Source organism: Bacillus rossius, chromosome 15, assembly GCF_032445375.1.
Source record: "Bacillus rossius redtenbacheri isolate Brsri chromosome 15, Brsri_v3, whole genome shotgun sequence".
In the NCBI taxonomy this organism is placed as follows: Eukaryota; Metazoa; Arthropoda; class Insecta; order Phasmatodea; family Bacillidae; genus Bacillus; species Bacillus rossius.
The window spans coordinates 21,308,350-21,328,054 of record NC_086342.1 but is presented as its reverse complement, the minus strand read 5'-3'; the positions used below and the strand labels follow the sequence as shown (position 1 = coordinate 21,328,054).

At 36.1% G+C, this 19,705-nt stretch overlaps 1 protein-coding gene across 8 annotated transcripts in view; it reads right to left on the bottom strand.

The window, feature by feature from the left end:
• The window catches only part of LOC134539336 (acetyl-CoA carboxylase), a 148,928-nt gene that overhangs the window by 6,017 nt on the left and 123,206 nt on the right, over positions 1-19,705 (bottom strand). For all 8 annotated transcript variants that reach the window (XM_063381272.1, XM_063381273.1, XM_063381269.1 and 5 more), the window contains 11 exons: positions 19,266-19,535; positions 18,751-18,871; positions 16,096-16,304; positions 15,018-15,161; positions 14,372-14,492; positions 11,854-12,044; positions 11,106-11,241; positions 9,008-9,185; positions 6,430-6,700; positions 4,188-4,358; positions 228-371 (listed from right to left, as the gene is read on the bottom strand). In XM_063381272.1, coding sequence (XP_063237342.1) covers positions 228-371; positions 4,188-4,358; positions 6,430-6,700; positions 9,008-9,185; positions 11,106-11,241; positions 11,854-12,044; positions 14,372-14,492; positions 15,018-15,161; positions 16,096-16,304; positions 18,751-18,871; positions 19,266-19,535 — 1,956 coding nt within the window. The remainder of the gene's footprint in view (positions 1-227; positions 372-4,187; positions 4,359-6,429; positions 6,701-9,007; positions 9,186-11,105; positions 11,242-11,853; positions 12,045-14,371; positions 14,493-15,017; positions 15,162-16,095; positions 16,305-18,750; positions 18,872-19,265; positions 19,536-19,705) is intronic.

Genomic DNA, 19,705 nt, shown 5'->3' with positions numbered 1-19,705 from the left:
CTAAAGTAACTAAACCAAAACATACTATATGTATACTGTCCTTATACTAAACAATTCACACAAATTTAAGATATATATATATTTTGTTGATAGATTTAGATAAAATTTATGTTGAAGTGACCAAAGTACATATGTAAAATGTTAACCAAACACCTTTTAAAACTAAAATATTCAGATATCTTATAATGCATTGTTTAGCGTTTAACATAAAGATGATTAGTAATTACCTCCAGAGCGGACTTTATCATTTGTATCGTTGCATCCCTTTTAACAGCACTGATGTTGCGTGCGATGATGGAACGACCAGGCATTTCAGATTGTTGCTCGAGCAGCCACGACACGACTGCTTCGTTGTTCTCCCACAAGTAGGCCTAACAACGTGAACAAAAATCATTTAGGAAATGCTTAGGATCAAAATTTTATGACAATTTGCGATAAAACCTAAATAACATAGAGAAGTATGTTAAAACACCATATAAAACTCAAATGTAACTAAAATCATCAAATTAATCAGTACTTTTTTTATAAAAGTTTACTGAAATCACAAACATATAATCTGTTAATAGATGGAATTCAATGAATGTAATTAATTTATTTTGAAGTGTTACTAAGTTTAATTTTGTTTCTTCTTACACCACATAGTGTTTGAGAAAATTTTTTTCACAATAAAACATTTAAACAATTTGTTATTTCTGTTTAGAGTAAATCTATCCTAGACACGATTATTACAAATTATATAACATATATAATTTAAAACATTATTTTAATACATTTACATATACTTTTAACAAATATTTTCAACTCTTTTAAAAATTAGCAATCCACCAGTGGACTATATATTTACACATACGTATGTACATCATTGTAGCAACTCTGATTTAATCACATTCATTTACTTGTAAATACAAAATCCTCAATTCAAGAGTAACATTTTTTACAAGTGGTATCTTTTTAGCTAAATAAACCATGAGGTTTAACATTTATGTAAAGCAATTGACGTCGGCCGGGGCTACGCCCTCCCTAAGCCCGATGTGCCTCACGCCGTCACCACCCCTCTCCTCCCACCACCACCCTCTATTCAAACCTCCCGCTCATGCGTGCGTGTGTGCGTGTGTTTCTAGCCCGGCAAAAGGGCGCTTAGAAGCAGTGCTGCGACCCCCTAAAGTGTTAAGTTTTAATGTGAATTGTAAACACTTTTTCATTCATTTTTTTGCCCCAGTGTTTTGCTGCAGTTTATTCATGTATTTCTTTAATTTAAATATTACATTACTTAAAAAACTACAGATGTTGCCCGGGCGGACCCGAATAGGCACGGACTTGGACGAGGGTAGGAATGTTTTTATATAAATTCTCAATAACTACGTAAATATTAATGTACTTTAAATTGCCAGTAATTTTTATATATTTTTTAATGTTAATCTATGATTTACTTAACTTTCGCCGGGGCACGGAATCGCAGAATGTAATAACGGTAATTGTGTTGGCGCGGAGGCGCCATGTTAGTCGAGACGAGCCAGCTCTCGGCCAGTTCATCTTCATCACCGACCGAGAGCAGACGCGCCAGCACCCCGGGGATCTCAACCGTTGTAAACCACCGATCAAGTAATTCTGCATCTTTAATTATTCTTAAACCTTTTCGTCCGTCAATCCTCGGGGCAGCTCTCGGTCGGCGGACTGTATTAATAATTAATTATCTCATTCCAGTTTTTATACATTGTGTACTAAGCATACTTTATCGCATGGCCACGTGGGTGGACCATGCATTCACTTAAGTCGGTTCGTGCCTCAGGCTTTTTAACCGTTTAAAGTGTAACGTGCGTAGAGGGAGGTGTGTTCGTGGAATTAAATCTGGGTATAAGTAAAACCTGAGTACTTTATTTAACCACGTGGTGAGTGAGTCTACTTAGCCTAGGAGTGTGGCGTGCCCGATGCCTAGAGCGGGCCAGGTCTGGATAGATAGGGTAGAAAGGGCTGGTAACTCGTCCCCACCTGGGCTACGTCACGCCCTGAGAGAGAGACTCCGCCGGGTCCAAGTGCCCTTACACGTGGTGGCGCCCATTCATAACACCTTAAAGTCACCGGGAACATGCGCACAGCCCTCACAATAAATAATAAAAATTACAATCATGCTTGGTCCCACTTTATGTGGTGTAATAATACCACTAACTATTTCCTATATCTCAACAGTATTATTCCTCATCAGGAATATAACATTAAGTAGCATTATTCAATTTTAAAACAAAAATTAAAAATTTTTCTTCAGAGTCTCATTGCTTATTAGGGTCTACATTCTAAAACTTATAGGCTCGTGCAAGCTTAAAAACCAAAAATGTTAACTTTTTTTTGATAAGTTTATGTGCATGTGTGTTTATTAAAATAAATTATAAATACACTATTATGATGGATAGTAATACCATAAACAAGATAAGTTACTATGTAGTAACCAAACTTTAGAATATCCCACATTGCTTACATATCATAATGAGAACAAAAAATATATATTTTTCTATACTTTACAGTATGAATTTATCTTGTACCAGCACACTATAAATGTCTAAATCAAACAAATATATCGCCAACTTGTTGAATTTTTTAAAAATAAATAAACTGCAGTCTTGTGTGCAGAAAAAAAAAAGTTGTGGATGGCAAAGCTTGAAGCAAATATGAAAACTGCAATAAAAGAGGGCATTCAGGTAAACAAAATGTGTGCAATCTTATCTGTTGCAGGTCACATGAGCTTATGGCTGACTGTCTCAAACACAGTGGCGAGAGACAATCCTCCGTGATTGACATTATCAACACTGTGCTCTGTGAGAACCTTGTGGAATTACTTGAAGAGAATTTAAACAGAGATTTAAATCGATAGTGAGCACCTAACTAGTGCTCTTTCTTAAGAACCTTAACCGAACCGAGAACCGGGAACCGAGAAAAAAGTAGGACCAACAAATCCTTAATACACCTTGCATGCATAAAGAAAATTTCTACTATTCAGTGAACCAGGACATAAGGTGATGTGGATAAATATATACATATATTATACACATGGCATAAAAGGTACCTTAAATATCCATTACAACTATTGATGGGTCGAATCCCAATTTTTTTAAATCTCAATCTCGAACTCGAATCCGAGAGAGTAACTCGAATATACCCCACAAATCCGAATTTAGGTGTCAAGGATCAAAAACAAAATAATATACAAGAAATTAAAAATACTAACATAACATTGGTTTTGAAACATTAAACCCTTTAAATTAAAATTATTGTTTCACAAACTAAGTTTCTAGAAAAAATACATATTGTAGTTTTATTTAATATCACACGTTAAAAGTAGAATATCTTGTAAACTTCAGAGTTCATCAGGGTTGAACTTTATTAGTTTACTTATTTCCTGTAATATTTTTCTTCAATTTTTTTCCCCTCCAATACTGAATCCTTAGATTTGATAGAATTTAAAGATTTGAGGATTTGATTGGCCTATCCTTAATTATAACACTAAATGATGAAAGTAAATCATGGATCACTTTTAGTTCATGAGGGACCACCGAACAACCGGGAATTCCAGGTACAAAGACCGGCGGTCTACTTCCTAGAGCATGAGGTATTCCAAGCCCTACATGTCACGCAGTGGTTAGAGCGTCTAGTTGGTGGGCCAAGGGTCTTGGATTCTATTCCCGATCGAGTTGGACATTTTTAAAATTTTTGTGAATAAATCTCCTCCGTGGGTTCAGTGTTGGTAAAGTTGTCTCTTCACATCCGCATATACTGCGGATCAGTGGCGGCCGTAAACTATGCGAGGTGCTGGACCATTTCCGTTACCTGGACCTTGGTGCTTAGAGAATGCCTTACCGAGGGTTATGTATACTGTTAGAGATTACAGTAAATTTACGAAACTTTTAAAGAAAAATATCAATAAACGAAGAATTCTTCGTTATTTAAATTACCTACCTGAATCTTTGAAAAAATTACGCCCTATTTTGACTTCCAAGTTAAATGTTTTTTTTCTCTAAACAAAGGTAAATACCAAAGAAAAAAAACACATTTTTCAAAAAAAATTTTTTTACCGTGGCGGATAAAATAATTATTTTAAGCTTTTTTTTTTGTAAAAATGTACGTGATGCCCAACCATTATAGAGATGCTTGACTTGGAACAAATGCAAAATAACAATCACTCCTAAGAAATTTACCATGGTGGTTCCCTTGTCTTCCACAAACCACCGCCTCAACATCGCTTCTGCTTGCCCCAGGCTCAAGTTCGGCTGGATGCTGAGGAGCTCATTCGTGATCTCGTTCTCGAGGAGAAGACGCTTCAGGCGCCAGTGCAAAATTTTTCTCGACTGGCGCCATGGAATAACATCCTGTAAGTAATAGTTTAACAACATGTTACTTTATAAACTTAAAAATATAAAAAAATAAACAATACCTGTGCTTATGTAAGTTGTACTTTTGTGGCATGAATCAATAAAGCATATAATTAACATCAAAAGAAACAGCGCAGCAATCGTCTTACAATTCCCAACCTCAAAGAGCAAACATCAAATGCGCCATGTTTGTTAAAACCTAATTTTCCAGTCCAATAAATTATCAGTAAAATTGTAGAAACTGTGTTCAAAAGTTTTAACATTAAAAAAAATAGGTGTTAGTAGTTTTAGATAACAGTTCAATAGTTTAACATCAATAATTAAGCCTGTGGGAATACTATATTTTTTTAATGGAAACTTATATCAATCAAATGTTTAAAATATTTGCAAAGTCGAATCGAATTGTGAATATTGTTCTTGGCGAACTGTATTACACTTATTTTTATACAATATACAGGTTTGAAGTACAAAAAATTTAATAATAATTGTTAAAACACTTGTAATGTTTGAATGTTAGAAAGCAAATGTTCTAAGCAGGAAATGCACCATTCGTGAAACGTTATATGCAGGAAATAAATTCATTGTCCTTATAAGAAGAAGAAGAAGAAGAAGAAGAAGAAGAAGAAGAAGAAGAAGAAGAAGAAGAAGAGGAGGAAAAAGTTATAAGCCGGAACCTTATCACAGGGTTCTATTGTACACATAATAGCACCAACATGTCAGTTATATCATTGAATTAAGCAGTATTTAACAAAAACTTCATTCAAATCACCAAAAAAAAAAAAGTAATCTGTTCATGTTTGAAATTAGAGGAATGTCTTTATTTCTGGTCGGAAATTGTACCGAAGTGCATAGATTGGAATAAACAATTTAACTTGTATTATCCTACAATTCTTATTGAATCACTTTTGAACCACAAATTCTCACCAATTTATTTTTATTGTTCTGAATGTACATGTTTTGGACATATTTATTAACAAAAATTTTAATTGTAAACATACATCTTACTAATTCTATATTTTAATGTAGTAAGTACAAAACACTCCCAATTATCAGCAAAATTAAGTGGCAGGACCACCGCGGATAGTGAAAATCGCGGATATTCCGCAAAAAGCAAAAAATGGGAAACAAGAAAGGAAACATTAATGTACAGCAAACGTTACAATTAACAGTAAAAAAATTTTTTTTTAATGACGATGAAATTTTTGTATTTGTACTGAATAATTACGCATGCCAGCCTGCCGCGTGAGTTCCGAGAAGGCCTGCGGCGTTTCACTTGTATACCGCACACAATACGCTCGTCAGTAGAGTTCGAATTTGCTCACTTGTAATAAAATACAGATTTACATATTTGCTGTATTTTTTTTTCGTAGCATGCGCGGATGATCCGCACCGCGGGTAATGGGGAGTTTACTGTACAGTAAGTCCTCTATTTACGTTGTACCGATTTACGTCGTTTCGGATTAACGTCGCTAATGTTTGAGTACTCATGTTTCAATTTAAGTTCTTGCCGATTCACAATAACGTCGTTTACAATGACCGTAAATCTTTATTTTAACCAAAACACCGTATATAATTCGTTTATAATTCTTTGTTTCCTTCGGTAGTTAATTTATGCTATGTAGCGTAAACTACACGTTCACCGCCTTATCTTATCATACATCATGAGGGACGCTTCCTGCTCTTACGTACAGTATGTACTATATATCTGTTTTTATATTTCAATCAATAAAGGTAATAAAGCAGCTGGTTAAATAACCATTCTATAAAGCTGAGAAGTACTAGTTGGACTTGTTTCCCACGCTGTCGGTTGTCATTTGCTGATAAAATTGCCCGTTGTCACGTCTGTATGCCAGCGCTTCCGGCCGACCTTGGGCCGTGGCCGGCCGGTGGCATGAAACATGGCTCATTTTGCGTCGTTTCTATTTACGTCGCGGTTTTCAGGAACGTAACCCCGACGTAAACCGAGGACTTACTGTATCTACAAAAATAAAAAAACAATAACACTGAACTGTTCTGTTTTTTTGAAAAAGGGAAATTGGGACTATAAGCTCCGGTCCCGTGCGCTCACCCGGATGACCCCCTTCTCGTGCATGCGGTGGGGCGTGTCGTGCAGGTCGGCGAAGTGCACGGCCACCTGGTGGTACATGGGCAGCAGCAGGGCCTCGCGCTCCTTGACCTCCTGCTCCAGGGCCCGGCGGCGCTCCAGCGGCAGGTCGGGGCCCGACTGGAGCTCTGCCGCCGCCGCCGCCGCCGCCGGGTCCAGCCGGTGCACGCACTTCACCAGGTCCTTGGCGCGGAACTTGATCTCCACCAGGCCCTCGGGCTCCAGCACCCCGCCCCTGCGACCACCCGCCACTGCACCGTGAGACACCCATCCCGCCACTGTACGGTGTCAATACGTACACCACGCAACACCTAAATCAGGGGCGCAACAACAGGGCGGGACAAGGGAATTTTACCCCCTCCCCCCCCCCCACCCTCGCCCTCCCTCCCCTCTGAAACCTTGAAATCGCACCGTGGATTGCGATACAAGCACGAATCATGTGATTTTTTCGACCTCATTTCTAATTTCAGTAAAACTGATCATCTCAATCTGTTAAAAGTGTTGCTCGGTATACAATAATGTATTTTATTTTTTAATTTTTTTTTTACATAAGCCTGCAATATTTAGTAATTTTCATTATACTGTAATGTCTATGTTTTGTATATTTATTTTTTATGCATTTCATATTTTTGATGTTTATTTTTAATAGTTATACATGTTTCAACTTTTACTTGTTTGTTTGTATTTTGTTTGTGTTGTTTTGTTTATATGTTGTCCTTGTATGTATGTGTCTTGCCCACCGCTAAAGCCCTCGGCCGTTGGTGGGCATGTTACAATATTAATAAATAAATAAATAAATAAATAAATAAATAAATAAATAAATAAATAAATACACTATGTAACACCATGTAACACCATAAAGCACCGAAATGCAACAAAAAAAAAATCATGAAATTAATCAGCACATTTAATCAAATCTCAACTCAGATTACAAAAACATAATCTTTTAGTATATTATATTCAATGACTGTAAATTATTTAACATGAAGTTAGTAGGTATCAAAATGTATGTACTAAATAGATCACAATTTTTTTTTTAATATTGCAAATTTTATTAATAACTAATTTTTACATTATGAGAGTATATTTTTCAAACACACATATATACTTGCTGATTTATTTGTATTGTTCCCAGTAGTTTGAGACACTTATTACAAACTATTACTGTATATGTAAAAGAGCAGCATGAATCAGTAAAAATGTCATTGTTAAAGGTAAAGTAAGTATCATTGAACAGGTAAATGTTGTAATTTTTAAAAAATGGTGTTATCTTTATTAATAAACAGAGATCACACAAAATAAAAACCATAACACAGAAATCTATTTAAAAAAAAAACATAATTGGCATAATTATAAAACCATTAAATCTTGTCTCTAGTTACAGTAGACAATATTTTACTATATTTTGGCTAATTTTGTTTTTAAAACCGGAGATAATGTTATTGTGTTTATTATAATAAATTATTTTTATTCATAAAAACTATGTACTACTCAACAAACATGACATTAAAAAATCTTACAACTTATCTAGACAAAATAGAGCCATTTAGACCGATGTTTGATACGTGGATCACTTTGGGGAAAAAAATAATAATTTGTAACAAACTTGTCTAGGGCAATACTCTTCAGAATAAAAAAAAATCTCTAAGTGTTTGAGTGTTCAAAAAATATAGAAAAGTTGGAAATAAAAAAATAATTAGTAATTAGCAAGTTTTAATTTTTTGTTGTGTTTTGACTAATCTTTTTAAAGTCTGCACTATTGTCATCATAAATAATTTGGGGACTTCCGTTAGTATTTTTCTTATTTCTGCAAAGTAAAATCACAAATTCCAAAAAACTTCCACCTGGCCAGTTCGAACCGGGCCGGAGGTGGAGCACCAGCATGGTCCGTACCCAGGGCGGCAACTAGAGTCTCTGGCACCCGGAGCATGAATGGATTCGTGCCCCCCCCCCCCCCCCCCCTTATTTTTGCACATACAACACCAATAAAGCGGGGGTCCGGGGACCCTCCCACGGAAAAATGGTGCTATTTAAGCATTTTCCATACCTACATGTAACAGCTTCTGTGCTACTGTAACTTCCATGCACGAACCCACTATGTTCGTAAAGTAGTCCGTATAATCACTAGACTTGTTCATTAAATTGTCGTCATAAATGTTTTTTTAAAGATTCAAACTCAACTTGCGAGACCTTTTTGCAGCAAAGATTTTGATGATATCATCATAGCATATAGAGGATGCTCTTCCTCACAGCCAGTGGTACCACCCTCTCTGACAACATTGTACTGTATTCGTATAGAGGACGCATTAAAACTTTCTAACTTCTCCCTTTGCAATTTTTTTATGTTAATGATGAACTTAACATTTTTCTCGGAGTATTTTAAAATAAATATGTTGAGACGTTACATTGTAAATCGGATTAGACACTCCTGGCACGCAAGTTAAAAAAACGTTTTTACCAGTTATAGCAGTTGTGGTAGGAAATTTACATTGTGAGCGATTTTCGGCGCGCCCTCCCACATCTTTGCGCCCGCCGTCCGTACCTGCTGTCCACGTCGGCGTACATCTCCATGTGGCGGGGGTTGATGGTCGGGTCGACGACGGCCCACGCCCCGCCGCGGAGCTCGCCGTTCGGAGGGATGTAGATCAGCACCGAGTGCCTGTACTCCCGCAGCGCATCCACGATGTAGGCGCCGAACTTCATCACTTGGTCGTACATGTCTGGCCGAGAAACATTTGAACATTATACCTCTGCATAGTTTACATCCCAAATACAAAAAAAAAACACGATTTATTTATTTATTTATTAATGCGGTTTTTACGACACCTCCAGACCGAAGTCATTATAAATCAAACGTGTTAAAAGAATAACCAGAATTCCCACACTCATACTTCAGTCAATTTCCTTAAGAATTCCATGTCTCGCCTAACATTTTTTTCCCCCTGTCTCATCTACCTATCCGACAAGCTAACGGGCATATTATGTTACTAAAAAACATTTCATTTCAACAAATATACATAACGTGCAGAATTGACCTGAGAAAAGTTTTTCTACACAATTTAAAGTCTGCAAAGTTAACACATCAATAATGACATAACCAACTCTACCAATCTTAAAAATGGATATGTATGCTTGATTAAACTTTGAAGCAATAAATATTGTGATCAGGCAAACGACAACAGACAACATATTTTTCTTACCAAAAATGGTTTCTATCCCTTACGTTTAATTTAATGTTTGTAAAAATCAGATACAGATTATTAACAACACACAGATGTTTTATTAAAATACATAACCATTTTAAGATATTAAGATACTACATATAGATATCTACTTGGCACTAGACAGAACGTGCACATTGCATGTAATCGGCAAACTATCAGTAACGATATTCAACTACGTATGCTCAGTCTATATGGGCCTCAAAGTAACCAAATATGATGACGCTAACAAGCTCTGGCTACATTTTTATACGCGCTACACTGCTGCAACGAAAAATCAAAGGTTAAAACGTGGGGAAACATTTTTAGAAGAATATTAACACATCGGACAACTTCATATTTCTGTTAATAAGATAAGTAAGCGGTAATACCTTAAAGAATGATGGATTTCAACTTTAATATAAATTGTTTCATGGGGGGAAAGGAGGGGGGGGAGTACATCTTTTTGAGAAAATGGCGGAACCAAACCATTTGACGGTACTGAACAGAAAATTGTATTGTGCGGGTACTTCTCAAACAAGTTTAATTGTAATTAGTGTATTTTCCAATTATAACCACCACACTGCCTGTTAGAAACTTGAAAAATGATTACTATAGATCAATACTTTGTCTTGTGATCTTTGGCAAGGTCGTTTCCTAACTACACAATAACTTGGAGCCTAACAGCAGGACCAAAAACACATGCTACTTTTATGCAAGATTTTTTTTCCAGATTTTGACGCTCAAAATTAACAGTGCGATGATAACGCGATAAAACACGGTAATACATTGAAACATTTTCATGACCAGTCCTTCAATTACCTATGTTACCTTTTCTAGACTTTGTACCTTTCGTAATGTGTAAACACCCTATAATAGTAATGAAGAGCATTCTCAATACAAACAAAAATTGCAAATGCACCACCTAAATAACATACGGACATCTGATATTAACTGTCAACACATCCTGTACGCCAAGAAAAATTAGAGGCCATACAGTTGTATGGATGTGTGACAAATATTTATGTTTGTTAACAATAGGGATTTTTTTTTAATAATTCAGTCTTTTCGTCTTTTGCTAAAAGATCCTGCAGTGGACCGGAAAGTGGCTTAAAACGTGTGCAAGAAAATAGATCACGTATAGTGAAAATAAGTGAGCGTCACGCAGTACGTAATTAATATTTTATCAATTAAAGTAATTTTTTTCTAATAAGTAGTAAGATCTACTTATTTAAGTAATAAAAAATACAGGTTTAGAATTTTAGTATATGAATACAAACAAATATTTTAACATAAAAGGGCAATGATGAATTAAAAAATAATAATTTAAAAACCACATTTCTGAAGAGCTTAAATAAGAAGTGAGAAAATGTGAAAACAACACACACAATGTAATTACATTTGTAATAAGCGCACAACAAATACACAGCGCAGACTCACCTTTCATGCCACCGGAAAACCCTCTCCAGTTGGCAAATATGATGAGAGGAAGATCTTCCCTGTTGAAGTCCTGTATCGCCTGGGCAGTCTTGTAGGCGGAGTCCGGGAACCAGACCTGGCCAGCCTGCGAAACAGTCTGCACAGAACGAGAACAGTTAACACGCTGAGAGCGTAGGCAAGACCTCAACAGGCAAGAGCGGTAAGAGGGCATGAAAGGTTGATGCTCAACACCCAAAGACATCAGAAGAGTCTAGGTGGAGCACTGTGTTTGAGAAAGTGACGCCAAACAAACCAAACCATTACTAGCTATCACTCCACATGCGTTACATACAAAGGCTTTCCAAAAATGATAACATCAACAACCTGATGACCCTAAAAAATCTAAGTAATAAAAACTTGCAAACTTATAAATTATTACTAGAGACACTATTATATGGTTTTATTTTTAAGCCCAAATTCATTTTTGAAATGTAATATTGGCCACGTTTTGACTTGGTCACTTTTAGCAGTATACCGAAGATATATTGTTCCATGGTAATTCTTTGTTGGTTAAATTTTTTTTTGTATTTAATTAGCACTACTTTTTTTAAGAGAATTATTTTTCATTTCTTCATCAGATGCCATGGTTACTCTACACAACAGTAAAGACATGGAAATATTTGATGTAAGAAATTTAAAATCAGGTTGATTTTAAAATGATAAATGATATCTGGCCGCAGGAACAAGCGGGGTCAGGTGAAACACTGGCCTTGGCCTCCGAGTCGAGGTTGGCTGGGTCCGCGGGCAGGTTGAGCTCCACGGTGCGGGTCTCCACGGCTATGACCCCCACGGGGATGCCGCCCAGGCGCGCGCGGCCGCACACCACGGTCTGTGCCCACGGCTGCATGATCTCCTGCCACGAGCCCCGGTCGAAGAAGCCGCTCTCCCACTTGCTGCTGCCTGCAGCCGTCACCGCCGTCGCCAGGACAGGCGAGACACGGGCAGTTCAAGATACATGCAGGCATGCGGTCCATTCATATACAAATATCTTTGAAAGAGTTGTGCAATGGGAGTGCATGATTTGATGTAAGCTTTTGGACATACGCCATTGCTGAGCAATGGCTAGAGACCGGAAAAATTTGCGAATTCATTTTGCGATAGGGTAAAATACAAATCGTTATTTCGTCAGTGCTGCCTCTGCTATTGGTTCACAACTCACCTGGGTGACTCTGAGCCAATGAGAAACACCCAACGAAAGCTTTATCGAATCACAGGCTGCTACGCTGGAACGTCTCACAAGACAGCAGCCAATGAGTGGGTGGCATTTGACAGAGTGAACGTAGAACTATGGAGTTCATCCTAGAGGTCATTGAACCCGCAAATTTTTTCGGTCCCTAGCAATGGCGATTGTCCAAAAGCTTACATCAAGACAAATATACAAATATCAAAATATTCTCAAGTTTGTTTAATGAGGAAATTATTCATCCAACTTTTCTATGATATTTGAAATATTTGAGTCATTTTTTAACGAATATTCATACATGGTGAAACGGACTCCGTTTTGAATGTCACGCAACCTCGTGACGTCAGGGAGCAGTGGACGAGTGCAGGAGAAGTGTGCCAGACAGCAATGAGTGTGTGTGGAAGCCACCGACCACAGTGGCTAGCGATGAACGAGAGTAAAGTAAGAGTTAGGTGTGCTAGTACGAATACCCTGGAGGTTGCCAAGACGAGGCACATTCCGATAGAAACTATTTACTGAACTGTCCCAATCCAGCAATCAGAGATATCGTTTGTATTCCCGAGTCTGATTTTTATTGTCGTCCGGTAACAACCTATAGGGTGGCCAATGAGCTAAAAAACTATTTCTTGTTTCACATCAACGAGAGAGGTGGTTCCCGGGGCTGCAGAGAAAGAGCTGAACAAGAACGCAGTGACAGCACCACGTCCAAGAATCATCCAATGGGGGCAGAAGATGGGCAACGTAAACTCAAGCGAAATCGGCCGCGACGTAACTTTTGCGGCAGGCGTCCGGAACACTATGATATTGAGGATGGATCAATTCATAAACTTAAAAACCAGAGGCAGTCGATTCGTAAGATAGGGATATTATTTCACATAGTAAAAATGTACAACTATGTTATTGCTGATAAAGGCCAAAAATAATAGTGAATTATAATTTTTACTTTTTTTGTTCACCGCACTTTATTTATTAAATCTGAAAGCAATCTAATTGTCATTATTTAAGTTGTTAAGCCTGTTAGAGGGCTTAATGGTATTTCATGTTTGGGTTATAAATACTTTAACACAGCTATAAAATAAATACATGTATGTATTCCTTTCAAAATTTTAGATTTTCTTTTTTTTTGGTGGTGCAAAACAAATTGTTTGCATGCCTTGTTTTCAACTTAAAAAATTTTCTGTCTTCATTGCCTCTTGTTTCCCAGTGTGAACTTAGGCAGTTCTGCTGTTTATAATGCACATTCTGAAATAAACTCTGGGTAGATATATTGGGCTCATTAATAAATTTACTTTTAACCATAAAGTTTGATTGTTATAATTTTTCAGTAGGTGATATGGAAAAAGCTTTAACTTCACATCAAATGCAAACAAATATTAGTTACGGTAGATGCCACAAGTCCACAAACATTTAACAAGCATATACTTTTACAAAGACAACTTTCTTGAGAAATTCTCAAATAAACAAACAACTCCCTGTAAATCACAAAAAATTCCTAATGTTGAAATTAATAGCTATACAAGAAAGGGCTGGAACACATTTTTACAGTTCATTCTTAAACAAAAAACACATTGGATCCATTAATGAGAATGAAGTTCCATGAAGAAGAAATTTTGCTTACATTACTGTAAAAACATTTGACTTTGATAGAAAAAGATATGTAACGTTTCAAAATAAAAAAAAAGTATAAAATAACACAATAAGAAGTACTGTTTATATAACCTATGAACATAATACCAGATATAAAAATAAAATAAATCTGTTATAGGCTGTAATTGAAATGAAAGAAGGGGGATATGGAGGGGAGGGGGAATAAATCTCCCAGCATATGTAACAAAAATATAACCTATGATTTAGTTGAAGTTTATGTCTTATGAGTACTGGACATAAAGTAGACCTTCAAAAAAATCAACTTAATAAATTGCTAGCTGCTACATTACCATTTGAATACTGGTATTTACAACAAGATCAACGAGTTGTAAATAAAAGATATATTATGAAGATATTTCAAAAAATATAAATTAAGAGTAAGCCAGAGAGTGATTACCAGCATTTACTCTGCCTTCGAGCATCCATCTAGGGTTGTATGGTGCCTTCGTAGGCATGTACTCAACTTCACGATCAATGGAGTCCACAGGCTCCATTACAGGCAACGGAGACATTTTGTCCTGTTAAAAAATAAAATACGCAGATAATAGATACAAGATGTCAATGCAAATACTGTTTTTTATATATAAAAAAAATTATAATTAATATAAATGTAAAAAGGCTTTCATTAAATGTATTTTCAGTAAAAATAACATGCAGATACTTTAACTTTTGAACATAATTTTTTTATGTTTATAATATTGTTTCCTTAGTTATCAAATTGAGATTCAAATTACATTATTTATAATGTAAAGTATATTTTAAAATAAATTTTGAATGGTATATCAGTGCAAAAAAATCAATGCAATTTAATAATTTAAGTTTTTTATAAGAATTGAAAAAACATAATGCAAGTTGTCATTATTTAAATCTGTACAAACGTCTCACTAAGTACTACAGCACATCAACAGAAGATACCAACTACTGTAACGTAGCTTAACTTGCTAAGAAGTCAGCCACATGTACAGCTTTTGTTTTCATTCTGTACTCAGTGTGATGGTGTCGTGAAACTTGACAAGCTAAGCATCAGCGGAACCTGCAGTTACCTTCGGCATGTAAGAGAGCCACTTCACGATGGTGCGTATGCCGTCGATGTCGTGTGGTTCAGTCTTGTGGGTGATGCCGTTGTTGTACATGATCTGGATGCCTCCCAGCTGGTTGTTTGAAGCATAGACCTCACGCCCCAACAACTTGAACGAACAGATTGTAACAATGCATGAGCCACATTATGTGCGGCTTTTGAGGAAGAAAGAAAAAAATCAACCTTTTAATTACAAGAAAAGTTTTATAAAAATGGGACCAGCCAAATTATTAATTACTAACCCTTAACTCTTAATGAATTGCAAACAAAAATCATACTTTATTTTTATTTTAGAAATAAATGGAAATAATGGTGCAAAATGCAAGAAAATTAAAGTACAAAATCATAGGCAGGGCTTTCCCTGATAAAAATATTCAATTTTCCTGAATAACTTCACTAAATAAGATACTAAATATTTGCAATTTTCTGAAATACATTATGAAAATCTAGCATCCAATCTGCCCATAGCCAGCCTAGTTCAAACATAAAATTTTAATATGTGTACAACTATGCACTAAAAAAACTATCAGGAAAAAAAATTGCTTTCACAGTATGGGTGATGGCATACCGGTGCATGGCATACTTCCCAGAAATTATGATCACTGAGGAATTTCCATGAATTTAAGAGGATATGTATCAATTAAATTCCCTGAATTTCCAGAATGTAGATACCCTGATAAAGTATGATGGTTTATCTGTATCAATATCCAATAGGTATAAGTTTCAAATCTTTATTGAAATGCACACAAGTTCTTTAGAGAATATAGTTATTTTTATTTATATTTTATATTTATTTATTTTAAATTTGTTACATGCCCACCAACAGCCGGGGGCTTGAGCGGTGGGCACGACAAATATAAGACAAGGACAGTAGTGATCTATGCTGCTATGTGGACAATACTAGTTAACCACTGCCTGAGGGGGAACCACAGCCGGATTACACACGGAAGGTGAGTGGATCACGTAGCAGCAGTGACAAAAACAAAACCAAACAAATATGGACATATGCAATAACACAAAATACCTTTTTTAAAAAAATCTACCTTATTTAATGCACTGTAGCCAGTAAGGCAAATGTGCGAATTTTCTATCTGAATGACTCGCTGACCCAGCCGCACCAGGTAAGAACCAATGCCGATCGCTCTACACGTAACCATGGAAATGGTTACAATCTCTTGATAAGCACTCGAAGTCTCTCCGGCGATCATGCCGGCTGCTTGCAAATTTTCCACGCCGATTCCATCCTCCTTCCCTGGAATGTAACAACAATTCAGTGTGAATGCATGTGGGGCACAAGCCATAGTTAAGAACAAGTTTATACCTATGGTGATTTGCGATAAAATAACACAGAAAAGCATGGCAACGCACCATGTAACACCAAAGTAAAAGTGGTTACACAATGAAGTGCCAAAATGTAACTAAAATCATTCAATTAATAAGCATTAAAAAAAAATAACTAAAATTTCAAAAAAAAAAAATCTTTCAATAAATAACTATTTAGCATGAAGGTTGTATTATAATGTATAGACAAAGTGGCTACGAAAAATAATATCACTAGTTTGATCTTGCATCTCTTACTAACTCATTTTTACATTACTGATGTTAGTAAATGTTTCAAATGCAGTGATGCTTGCCAATTTATTTTTATTATTAAAAGTAATTCCGTGCTAGACATGCTTATGACAAATATTTTATTGTTAAAATGCATCATGCATCAAAGTAAAATTTACAATATTACATAAAGATATGTATTAACAAATTTTTTTTTAGTTTTAATTTTTTTTTTTCTTTAGCCACAGTCAGTAGTGAAGGTGCAAACAATCTGTAGGAAAAGTTGCAATAAATGACTGCAATGGAGCAAACTATGTCGCAAGTGTAGCCGGCCACAGTTCTTAACCCAGGGCAGCGTGCCAAGCTACTGCAAGACACTGCTGACAGCACATTCTCCCAGATGTTTGGAATAAGAGGAACCGGGTCAAGACAAGGTCTTACACCATCACCTCAAAGCGTCGCAACAAGCCACACCCACTGCCTCAGCACCCAAGAGCGATGGGTCGCTGGGCATGGCGGCTTAAGGGACCCGCCCACACGGGCACCATAACAGTGTGGAGAGCATCAATAGAAACCATGCAATTTAAAAATTGCTCAAGATATCAGAGTGGCGTCTGTTGACGAAAAGCATTTAAGAATTCACGGAGGGCCGATAAGTAGTTTAGTGCTGGATTATGTTTTTAAACTGTAATTTTAAGAGAGCTAAAATGACCACAAGGCGTGTTTTCAGAGTAATTTTTAGGCATAAAGCAAACGGTACAGATTCTTGAAAGCACTTAAGGGGCTTGTATTACACTTTTATCTTCATTTCTCAGCTATATAATGTTATGATCACCGCTCAAATTTCACAGTTGTCCTGTGACGACGAGAAGACTGCGAGCCAGTTCAGAGCCTTGCACTTAGAGGCAATACAGCGAAATAAATACCAGCGAGCGTCGTGCTGACAGATACACCCCTTACTAGGCGGGCCCCTAAAAAGATGGTTCTGACGACATCGAACCTTGAATGGGGCGGTGCCCACAATTCTACTTCACTCAGCTCATTTTGCCGAGTTCTCCCCATCCCATTTAACTTTCTTTTCCCTGTCTCGTTGGTATATCTGGCAAAGTAACAGATATAATACAATTCAAATTACTGTTTAAAAAAAATTTCAACAAGCATACTTCACACAAAAAATTGACTATAATTTTTTTTTTTTCACAATATACAGTTTGCACTATTATTTCCATCAACATTATGTAACCAACACTGCCTGTCTAAAAAAAAAAAAATATGATTTTTTTTTATCAAACTTTGAAAGAATACATCACCGATTATTGATTGTGACCATGCTAAAGAACTAAAGATATATGACTATGATTCAAATTATTACTCAGTCTCTTCCAACCTTTATATTTAATTATTGTCAGTAAAAACACAAAATGGATTACTAACAGTACATTAATTTATGATTGAAGTAAATGCTTCTTTAAGACATTGCATGTACAGTATGAAAAATTACTGATAGGCTACTGTTTTGTACTAGAATGTTAACAATTCCCCTGTGTTTTCCAGGTTTTAAGACATCTTTCAAAATCCTGTTTTTTTTTATCCTGTTTTCAAGATTTTCTGCATGTAAAATGTACAGTATATCCCTTTTAAGCAAATTCCACTAATAAAAAGTTTAAAAATGTATCACTTGACCTATAAATGCATACAATTTTACCCCTATAATTAGTTTTCACTGTTAATAAGTTAAAATTTGTAAGTACCTTGAGAAACTTCTTCACAGAGTTCTTCTGTATTACGTAAAGCAATTTGTCATGTGTCATACAAAATTCCTTAAAATTATCTGTCTCCTGCATTCTCAGACCATGTACAAAAATAAAATAATTGATAAAATTCATTATATCAAAAGAAAATAAATGTAAATTTTTTACTTTGAATAAAGCTAAGTTATGTTTTTGTATCAGAATTAAAAATCAACTGGTTCAAAGGTCAAAGTAAAACAAGACATAAAAAAAAATTGTAGTCTGAATTGATTCACTAATGTAATGTGTGTGTCTTAACAACTACTACTGACACAAAATTTAAAACTTCCGAGGTGGTCTAAAACTACTTTCTAAAACTTAATCAGCAGTTAACCAATTTTGTTTGATTGCACATACCAATAATGTCAGTAATCTTGTATCTGGCTTCGCCCTCATCTTCAATGAGTGTTGCACGAACTGAGTTCATCGCAGAAACTTTAGTAAAATCTTCTGTGGTCAGATATAAATATTTGAATCCCTGAAAAAAAAATTCAATAAAATATGCACAATGAATGAATCTTCATGCCAGGAAGATACACACAACGTCTGTCATTTGGTGTTCAAGGATGTAGCAACTGTAACCGGTACGGACTTTAAATTAATTGCATGTTGAACTGAAATTACAGATTCACTCTTAGCAAATTGCAGAACACAAAATGCTTTCCGCTCTGGAGTACCCATTTTGCGTAGGTGGCACTGCAAGCGAAAAAACAACAAAGCAGAACTCGCATAATCGCTTATTTAAAACTGTTTGAGTTACTCTTTAATTGTGACTTTGAACCAACATTCTACAATGCTTACAGTTATATTATTAAAATTAATAACTGGGACATTCTTTTATGGACCTACTGTATATATAAAATACAAACTACCTTTTCTGGTTCGTCCGGGTCTTCCCACGCCACACGGAAGAGCTGCTTTATCTCTTCCGCGAGCCCCAGTCGGGCCCCGCTGTTGGCAGCGATGTAGATACGAGGGATGCGCATCTTGCGAGCAAGCTGCGAAGCGCGGTAGAACAAGAAGTCTTCTTGCGGCCCAAACGAACCAATCACAAACGTGATGTCGTTTGCAATGAGGATCAACTCGCGCCCCAATGGGTACTCTGGCGTGTACAGCTTAACAAGCCACGCAATCATTCCAATCTGTAGAAAAAATAATAGGTAACATCAGCTGGATTGTATCTCTTTGATATAATGTAATAATGTTAACAGCAGAGTACCGTGTTTTCTTGCATAATCGTCGCACATTTTATTCTAAAATCAAGTTTGAAAAGTAGGGGTGTGATGATTATGCGTAAAAATTTTTTTTTGTT